General features: G+C 59.6%; 1 protein-coding gene across 1 annotated transcript; it reads right to left on the bottom strand.

Annotated features, from left to right (window-relative positions):
- Positions 1-4,150: 4,150 nt before the first annotated feature.
- LOC127244701 (uncharacterized) lies at positions 4,151-4,717 on the bottom strand. The gene has a single exon (XM_051265174.1). It carries the CDS (start codon positions 4,715-4,717, stop codon positions 4,151-4,153), a length of 567 nt encoding a protein of 188 aa, XP_051121131.1.
- Positions 4,718-10,291: the final 5,574 nt, after the last annotated feature.

Here is a 10,291-nt window from a genome sequence, read left to right as displayed (position 1 = left end):
CGGGAACTGGCAGAAGGGCGACGAGAGGAACTCACTTGCTGACGAGAGATGCTGCGGGTAATCGGTCTAGAGAAGGTCGGCGGCAGAGCCTGTGGCCGGTCATCCGAAACTGTCTCCAAAGATCCGCTGAGAGACGGAGGATCAGCAGCCTGGTTCAAAACGCACACTCCCCTGCTCGGATGCGACTCCGTCGACAGAGCGACAACAGGGAGCGGTTCCGATGAAGTCCGCAGGAGGGGTGGGTTCGGACCAGATTCAGGGAAGAGCTCTGTCCCTGTAATTGCAGCAGCAGGTAGATCACCAGAGTGAAAATCAGTGGTACCTCTCGGGGAAAGAGATAGTGAATCGAGGAGGGGCGGTTGGCCATCCTTAATAAGAGGCGAGTCACCATCCGAGTCCTCGGCGAAAGTGGCTTGTAGTGCAGAGTCCTCCTCCCGCTGGGTGTCCGAGGAAGGAGAACCAGTAGCCGATAGGCATGTGTCCACTGAAAGATCACGTCGATCGCTGACAGGGGATGCAGAAGGTTCAGAGAGCAGCACTGCCTTCCCCTTATCCAGGCCATGACCAGAGGGGAGTCCCCAAATTGCCAAAGATTGAGCAGGAGGAAGCGACACAGGCTCCGGAGGCACCTGCATATCATCAGCAAGCAGTGGCAAAGGCGACGAGGGTACCTGAGTGGCCAATATGGGCTGCGGAAGGAGACCAAGGGCTGAGGCGGTGGCAGGAGTCGCCGGAGTGGGACTCAGCCGACTGTCATCCAGAGGGGAGGCAGGACTGTCAATCGGAGGCTCAGCTGTAGTCTGACCGGCCAGAGGGCGGGCCGGAGAGGTTTCCGAAGGCGTCAGAAAGTCCCCAAAGGTAACTCGGACACCAGAGGTAAGCAACATCGCAGAGGCATCCCCCCGTGAGTGGGCAAAGGTCACCCGAGGAGGAGCATGGGGGCGATGAGGCTCCGCAGGGCCGCTGAGATGCGCCGGTGTGAGCTGCAGTGACTTCTCGGCCGTCTGTGATGGGTTGGGGCCACCTGTGTCTCCCCAAAGGTCACCCGCACACCAGAGCGAAGACGTCTGGCGCCATTCAAACCCGGGATGTCATCAGAAGGTCGCCGGGTAGAAGGCTGGGGGTCCCGTCGGAGGAACTGAGAAGGAGCCTGCAAGGAGCCAGAATCATTAGTAATACCAGTAGAAGGCGTACCCCGATTTCGATTGCGGCGCCGACGACGGCGGCGAGCAGTGGGTGGCCGGGATGCCATGATATCACCAGAGGCAGGGGCTGCAGAAATCTCAGAAGGGCCATGCACCGAGTCATGGCGACCAGAAGGCGCAGCAGGAGGAACCTGCGCAGCTGATACGGTTGCTGGTACCGGCTGCGAAGAAGGTCTGCGTAAACAAGCCTCCGCTTTGTGCCCAAGATGGCGGCAGAGTGAGCAGAAGCTAGGGAGCCGCTCGTAAATGACCTTCTGCTCAAGCACACCAGTACCCACATCAATCTCAAAAGCATGTAGGAGGGGCTTCGACAGATCAACCTCCACACAGACTCGGGCGTGAGAGCAACGACTCTGTGTAGCCGTGGGGCCATCAACCTTCAAGGGGGTCCCAATACCAGAGGCAACTGCGAAGAGCATATCTTTATGGAACATGTGGAGAGGAAGTAGAGGAAATGTTACCCACACCGGGGCAAACGGAGGTTCCTCAGTAGTTTTGAAATCCGGAGTCCATTTAAGAAGTCTCATCGGAAATCCCTTGATAAACCAAGTCCCTCTGATCCATAAACGCGTATAGTCTGCCTCCGTAGTTAGGCGAATCACAACATGTCGATGATTCAAATGTTGTAAAGCAAATTTTCCTGCCAAACGAAAACTCGCAAATCCCTCGGCGAGATCTTTCCAAGAAGAGTACCCATGTGAAAATTTCCCGATAAGAATATATGGGTGTGAAGCCGTGTACCTTGCAGTTTCGGCAGCAGTGAAAGCAAGGCGTGGTTGTCCAGCAGTGTGGACCCATTGGCCAATAGGAGCCGGACGGGGCTCCGCCAGAAAAGAGTAAGGACTGTCCTCAGGAACATCGGAATTGAGTCCGGAGGTTACAGCATTGGCGAAAGACTTGTGTGAATGGAGATGGTTAGCAGCAGTGGTAGGACGCCCCGAACCATCAGTGGCGGGAGGTGGCTGGCGGCCGGCAGCAACCTGAGCGGCCATATCCGGCAAATCCACGGCAGAACCCTAGCTCCGGAAGGAGTCGGCGGCTGTCATCGGAGACGGCGGTAAAGGATGGGGTTCTGGGGCTGCCAGGGCCAGAGAATCAACAGTGCCGTCAGACCAGCGCTCAGAGCGCCAGAGCAGCAGAGAAACCGACGACGACAAGGGCCAGAGGCAGCCGTGAAGTCTGGGCACCGTTCAGGCACTGAACCCGCGTCTGGGGGCTTCTGGGTCGGGCGACACAGTGGCGGGACCAGGAGGGTGGGCTGGCGTCAGGGTCGGGCGGAGTAGCGGGGCGTCGTGTCGGGATGTCAAAACGTCGGGGTCAGTGACCGCCGCGACACCTGGGCCTCAGTCGGGAAGTGTTCTGGCGTCGGGGCACCGACTGGGGGTTGGCGGGGGTCGGGGAGAACAGTGGTAGCACCGAGTCGGGACAAACCGTCGGGACCAGTGACAACCACGAACCCTGGCCTCGGGCGGGAGTGTGGTCGGGCAGCGAAGACGGTCGGAGAGGCGCCGAGTCGGGGCAACCTTCGGGACCGGAGACAGCCTCGGTCGGGCCAAGGTCGGGATCAACCTTCGGGAGCAGAGACGGCCTCGGTCGGGCCTCGGTCGGGATCAACCTTCGAGACCAGAGACGGCCTCGGTCGGTCCGCGGTCGGGATCAACCTTCGGGACCAGAGACGGCCACGGTCGGCCTCGATCGGGATCAACCGTCGGGACCAGAGACGGCCTCGGTCGGGCCTCGGTCGGGAGCAACCTACGGGACCAGAGACGGCCTCGGTCGGGACTCAGTCGGGAGATCACCCGTCGGGAGAACAGCAGTCGCGATCCCTGGGCCTCAGTCGGGGGATGCTCTGGCGTCAAGGAGCACCGACCAAGGTGAATGTCGGGGTCGGGTGGAACAGTATCGGGACCAGAGAGTTGGTCGGGCAGCGGAGTCGGCGGAATATGCAGAGGCGGCGTCTCGGGAACTCAACCGTCAGGAGGCCAACCGTCGGGAGATCAACTGTCGGGAGGTCAACCGTCGGGAGGAGGGCAACCGTCGGGGGAGTCACCGGCGGTTCCCAACGGTGTATTCCGGCGGTCGGGTGGCGGGTTCAGGGACTCCTCAACCCTGCGAGGACAGTGACGGTGGCCGATTGACGATCCGACGTCGGAAACGGGAGAACGGCGGCGCCGAAGGTGTCGCAAATCAGGGCTACGGCGACGGCGACCTAGGGCAAACGGCGGACAGTGGTGTAGAGGTGGCGACTCGCGGCGGTAGCCCGGCCTGGGGGTTTCCGGCCAGGGGAACACGATCCCGTCGTCAGAATGGTGGTCCGACGGCGGGGGGATGCCGAAACGCGGTGGCGACGGTGCGGGAGGCCAACCGTCAGGGGCGGAGCCGGCGGCGTATTCCGGCGATCGAGGGGTGGATTTGGACACCTCAGCCCTGCGAGTTCAGTGACGGTGGCCAAACGGCGATCCAACGCCGGTGTTGAGAGATACCGGCGCTGAAAGTATCGCCGCGCAGGGCAGTAGCGGCCGACGGTGCTGCAGCGGTTTCCGGCGGTGGTTGGGTGGGGACGGGGGTTATGGAGGATGGCGACCACGATGGTGATGAGGCGCCGGGCTGAAAACGCCGGCAGCGGCGAGTTCGCCGGTGACGTCGTTTCGGGGCTGACGAGAGCGGCGGCTGGGGCGGTTTCCGGCCCTGGGCGATTCACCGGAAACCGCCCCCAGCCGCCGCTCTCGTCAGCCCCGAAACGACGTCACCGGCGAACTCGCCGCTGCCGGCGTTTTCAGCCCGGCGCCTCATCACCATCGTGGTCGCCATCCTCCATAACCCCCGTCCCCACCCAACCACCGCCGGAAACCGCTGCAGCACCGTCGGCCGCTACTGCCCTGCGCGGCGATACTTTCAGCGCCGGTATCTCTCAACACCGGCGTTGGATCGCCGTTTGGCCACCGTCACTGAACTCGCAGGGCTGAGGTGTCCCCAAATCCACCCCTCGATCGCCGGAATACGCCGCCGGCTCCGCCCCTGACGGTTGGCCTCCCGCACCGTCGCCACCGCGTTTCGGCATCCCCCCGCCGTCGGACCACCATTCTGACGACGGGATCGTGTTCCCCTGGCCGGAAAACCCCCAGGGCCGGGCTACCGCCGCGAGTCGCCACCTCTACACCACTGTCCGCCGTTTGCCCTAGGTCGCCGTCGCCGTAGCCCTGATTTGCGACACCTTCGGCGCCGCCGTTCTCCCGTTTCCGACGTCGGATCGTCAATCGGCCACCGTCACTGTCCTCGCAGGGTTGAGGAGTCCCTGAACCCGCCACCCGACCGCCGGAATACACCGTTGGGAACCGCCGGTGACTCCCCGACGGTTGCCCTCCTCCCGACGGTTGACCTCCCGACAGTTGATCTCCCGACGGTTGGCCTCCTGACGGTTGAGTTCCCGAGACGCCGCCTCTGCATATTCCGCCGACTCCGCTGCCCGACCAACTCTCTGGTCCCGATACTGTTCCACCCGACCCCGACATTCACCTTGGTCGGTGCTCCTTGACGCCAGAGCATCCCCCGACTGAGGCCCAGGGATCGCGACTGCTGTTCTCCCGACGGGTGATCTCCCGACTGAGTCCCGACCGAGGCCGTCTCTGGTCCCGTAGGTTGCTCCCGACCGAGGCCCGACCGAGGCCGTCTCTGGTCCCGACGGTTGATCCCGATCGAGGCCGACCGTGGCCGTCTCTGGTCCCGAAGGTTGATCCCGACCGCGGACCGACCGAGGCCGTCTCTGGTCTCGAAGGTTGATCCCGACCGAGGCCCGACCGAGGCCGTCTCTGCTCCCGAAGGTTGATCCCGACCTTGGCCCGACCGAGGCTGTCTCCGGTCCCGAAGGTTGCCCCGACTCGGCGCCTCTCCGACCGTCTTCGCTGCCCGACCACACTCCCGCCCGAGGCCAGGGTTCGTGGTTGTCACTGGTCCCGACGGTTTGTCCCGACTCGGTGCTACCACTGTTCTCCCGACCCCCGCCAACCCCCAGTCGGTGCCCCGACGCCAGAACACTTCCCGACTGAGGCCCAGGTGTCGCGGCGGTCACTGACCCCGACGTTTTGACATCCCGACACGACGCCCCGCTACTCCGCCCGACCCTGACGCCAGCCCACCCTCCTGGTCCCGCCACTGTGTCGCCCGACCCAGAAGCCCCCAGACGCGGGTTCAGTGCCTGAACGGTGCCCAGACTTCACGGCTGCCTCTGGCCCTTGTCGTCGTCGGTTTCTCTGCTGCTCTGGCGCTCTGAGCGCTGGTCTGACGGCACTGTTGATTCTCTGGCCCTGGCAGCCCCAGAACCCCATCCTTTACCGCCGTCTCCGATGACAGCCGCCGACTCCTTCCGGAGCTAGGGTTCTGCCGTGGATTTGCCGGATATGGCCGCTCAGGCTGCTGCCGGCCGCCAGCCACCTCCCGCCACTGATGGTTCGGGGCGTCCTACCACTGCTGCTAACCATCTCCATTCACACAAGTCTTTCGCCAATGCTGTAACCTCCGGACTCAATTCCGATGTTCCTGAGGACAGTCCTTACTCTTTTCTGGCGGAGCCCCGTCCGGCTCCTATTGGCCAATGGGTCCACACTGCTGGACAACCACGCCTTGCTTTCACTGCTGCCGAAACTGCAAGGTACACGGCTTCACACCCATATATTCTTATCGGGAAATTTTCACATGGGTACTCTTCTTGGAAAGATCTCGCCGAGGGATTTGCGAGTTTTCGTTTGGCAGGAAAATTTGCTTTACAACATTTGAATCATCGACATGTTGTGATTCGCCTAACTACGGAGGCAGACTATACGCGTTTATGGATCAGAGGGACTTGGTTTATCAAGGGATTTCCGATGAGACTTCTTAAATGGACTCCGGATTTCAAAACTACTGAGGAACCTCCGTTTGCCCCGGTGTGGGTAACATTTCCTCTACTTCCTCTCCACATGTTCCATAAAGATATGCTCTTCGCAGTTGCCTCTGGTATTGGGACCCCCTTGAAGGTTGATGGCCCCACGGCTACACAGAGTCGTTGCTCTCACGCCCGAGTCTGTGTGGAGGTTGATCTGTCGAAGCCCCTCCTACATGCTTTTGAGATTGATGTGGGTACTGGTGTGCTTGAGCAGAAGGTCATTTACGAGCGGCTCCCTAGCTTCTGCTCACTCTGCCGCCATCTTGGGCACAAAGCGGAGGCTTGTTTACGCAGACCTTCTTCGCAGCCGGTACCAGCAACCGTATCAGCTGCGCAGGTTCCTCCTGCTGCGCCTTCTGGTCGCCATGACTCGGTGCATGGCCCTTCTGAGATTTCTGCAGCCCCTGCCTCTGGTGATATCATGGCATCCCGGCCACCCACTGCTCGCCGCCGTCGTCGGCGCCGCAATCGAAATCGGGGTACGCCTTCTACTGGTATTACTAATGATTCTGGCTCCTTGCAGGCTCCTTCTCAGTTCCTCCGACGGGACCCCCAGCCTTCTACCCGGCGACCTTCTGATGACATCCCGGGTTTGAATGGCGCCAGACGTCTTCGCTCTGGTGTGCGGGTGACCTTTGGGGAGACACAGGTGGCCCCAACCCCATCACAGACGGCCGAGAAGTCACTGCAGCTCACACCGGCGCATCTCAGCGGCCCTGCGGAGCCTCATCGCCCCCATGCTCCTCCTCGGGTGACCTTTGCCCACTCACGGGGGGATGCCTCTGCGATGTTGCTTACCTCTGGTGTCCGAGTTACCTTTGGGGACTTTCTGACGCCTTCGGAAACCTCTCCGGCCCGCCCTCTGGCCGGTCAGACTACAGCTGAGCCTCCGATTGACAGTCCTGCCTCCCCTCTGGATGACAGTCGGCTGAGTCCCACTCCGGCGACTCCTGCCACCGCCTCAGCCCTTGGTCTCCTTCCGCAGCCCATATTGGCCACTCAGGTACCCTCGTCGCCTTTGCCACTGCTTGCTGATGATATGCAGGTGCCTCCGGAGCCTGTGTCGCTTCCTCCTGCTCAATCTTTGGCAATTTGGGGACTCCCCTCTGGTCATGGCCTGGATAAGGGGAAGGCAGTGCTGCTCTCTGAACCTTCTGCATCCCCTGTCAGCGATCGACGTGATCTTTCAGTGGACACATGCCTATCGGCTACTGGTTCTCCTTCCTCGGACACCCAGCGGGAGGAGGACTCTGCACTACAAGCCACTTTCGCCGAGGACTCGGATGGTGACTCGCCTCTTATTAAGGATGGCCAACCGCCCCTCCTCGATTCACTATCTCTTTCCCCGAGAGGTACCACTGATTTTCACTCTGGTGATCTACCTGCTGCTGCAATTACAGGGACAGAGCTCTTCCCTGAATCTGGTCCGAACCCACCCCTCCTGCGGACTTCATCGGAACCGCTCCCTGTTGTCGCTCTGTCGACGGAGTCGCATCCGAGCAGGGGAGTGTGCGTTTTGAACCAGGCTGCTGATCCTCCGTCTCTCAGCGGATCTTTGGAGACAGTTTCGGATGACCGGCCACAGGCTCTGCCGCCGACCTTCTCTAGACCGATTACCCGCAGCATCTCTCGTCAGCAAGTAAGTTCCTCTCGTCGCCCTTCTGCCAGTTCCCGATGACGGACACCTCCCTCTTGGTTTGGAATGTGCGCGGAGTTGGCAACCCCCGAGCTCAACGAGAGAGGTACATTGGCTCTGCAAGCAGCACCGTATCCGCATTCTTATTCTTCTGGAGCCTATGGTTTTTGCGGATGTTGCTTTCTTTTGCCGGCGTTTTGGCTTCTCCCAGATGCTTACCAACGCGGTCAATTCTATCTGGATTCTTGCTGATGACTCCTATAAACTGGAGCCTATTTCGGAGATCGATCAGTGTCTTCATGTGCAGGTTTCGTCTCCGCAGCACCGCCGCCCTTTTTCCTATCTGGGATCTATGCGCGATGTTCTGTCACCCAGCGTCGTGCCCTCTGGTCTTTCCTACAGGACACAGCGGCCTCGTCATTGGGGTCTCCTTGGCTTATTGGTGGCGACTTTAATGCCATCGCTGACATATCTGAACGGAAGGGCCCAGGTCGCCCTAAGTTGCGATCTATTCAGGATTTCTCAGCGGCTATCCTTGATGCGAATCTTATTGATGCCGGTTTTGAAGGCTCCCCCCATACATGGACAAATCGACGAGTTTGGGAGCGCCTGGACCGCATTCTCTACAACACTGCCTGGGAGGATTTCGCTGAGACGACTCGTGTCAGACACCTCCCGCGGATGCATTCGGACCACGCCCCGCTCTTGGTCCGATTCTCGCATGAAAGACACCGCCTTGCCTCTGCATTCCGGTTTCAGAACATGTGGACCAGACACCACACTTTTCAGGACCACGTCCGCCAGAGTTGGGTTGTCCCGACGGGCACCACCGGTCTCCTCAACCTGCGACTGAAACTTGGACGACTCAAACAGGCTCTGAAGTGGTGGAACAAACAGGTATTTGGGAATGTTTTTCAGGTATTGGCAGCAGCAGAAAAAGACGCAGAGGAGTGTGAAGCGGAGTTCGATCGGGATCCCTCTGATGCCAACCTCCTCCGCCGTCAGCGTAGCGCTGCGGCTTTGACGCATGCGATTGCACTAGAGGAGGCTTACTGGAAACAGAAAGCAGCCTGTCGGTGGGCGGTCGAGGGAGAACGGAACTCCCGTATGTTCCATTCCATGGTGAAGGAACGACGCCGGCGGGCGACAATCTTCTCGATGGCTGACGGTGCTCGTACCCTCACTGATCACTCAGATATTAAGCAGTCAGCCATTACCTACTTCTCTGGGATGTTGGGACAGCCTGATGATGCCGACACATCGGAAATGGATGCCTTAGCAGACCCACCGCCCCAGGTTCCGCCAGCCGAGTGCACTCGGTTGCTTGAACCGCCTACACTTGCGGAGATTCGTGCTGTGGTCTTCTCGATTGATCAAGATAGTGCGGCTGGTCCCGATGGCTTCTCTGCCGCCTTCTACCAGAAATGTTGGGAGATCATCCGGGAGGATGTTTTTGATGCTGTACTGGATTTCTTTTCGGGAGCCCCCCTCCTGAAGTTTTATACAGCGACGACTCTTGTACTTATCCCCAAGAAGGAGGGGCCACTTGCATGGGCTGATTATCGACCTATCAGCCTCTGTAATGTCAGCAGTAAGATCTTCACAAAGCTACTCACCACGCGCCTTAGCCCTCTACTGCCGCAGCTTCTATCGCCGCATCAGAGCGGCTTTGTCAAAGGCCGCGCGATTGCGGACAATATCCTGTTAGCGTCGGAGATGGTCCATGATCTTAATCTGAGAGGAGGCTCGCACAATTTATTGCTGAAATTGGACCTTAACAAGGCGTACGATCGGGTGTCATGGCGGTTCTTACGGCACGCCCTTTCCAGGTTCGGTTTCCCGGCTCACTTCATCACTTTGATTATGAACTGTGTTGAGCATGCGTGGTACTCGATCCTTGTGAATGGGGACCTGGGTGGCTTCTTCCCCTCCTCGCGAGGCCTTAGGCAGGGAGACCCCTTGTCCCCGACCCTTTTTGTCTTGGCTGCAGATCTCTTATCACGCGGCTTGGAGCGCCTCTACAGCCGTTTTCCGGATCTGTACTATCGGTGTCGTGGTCGGTTCCGGCTGACGCACCTTGCTTATGCGGATGATGTCCTCATATTCGCTAACACCTGTGGCAATCGCATCAGCCTTCTGACCGACTTTCTGACGACTTACGCACGGATTACTGGCCAGAAGGTGAACTGTCAGAAAAGCCAGCTTGTTTTCAGCCGCCAGTGCCCGGAGAATGTTCAACGACAGCTCCAATCGGTGACTGGTTTTGGCGCAGCTGAACTCCCTCTTACATATCTTGGCGCGCCCCTCTATGTGGGCAATCGGCGCAATATTCTTTATGAGGAACTCCTTGGAAAACTCCGTCGTTATCTGCAGCGCTGGGATCGCTCGGTTCTATCTCACGGGGGTCGATTACAGTTAATCAGGAGCACTTTGTTCTCGCTCCCCCTATATCTGCTGCAGGTACTTTGCCCCCCCCAGGCGGTACTTCACTCTGTGGAGCAACTTTTTGCTCGTTTTTTCTGGGGTTCT

Source organism: Andrographis paniculata, unplaced genomic scaffold (genome assembly GCF_009805555.1).
Source record: "Andrographis paniculata isolate CXL003 unplaced genomic scaffold, ASM980555v1 Contig218END, whole genome shotgun sequence".
NCBI lineage: Eukaryota > Viridiplantae > Streptophyta > Magnoliopsida > Lamiales > Acanthaceae > Andrographis > Andrographis paniculata.
This window is presented reverse-complemented; position numbering and strand designations above follow the sequence as displayed.

Coding starts and splice junctions, on each gene's coding strand:
- LOC127244701 (XM_051265174.1), bottom strand. CDS start 4,717: ATGTCGGGGTCGGGTGGAACAGTATCGGGACCAGAGAGTTGGTCGGGC.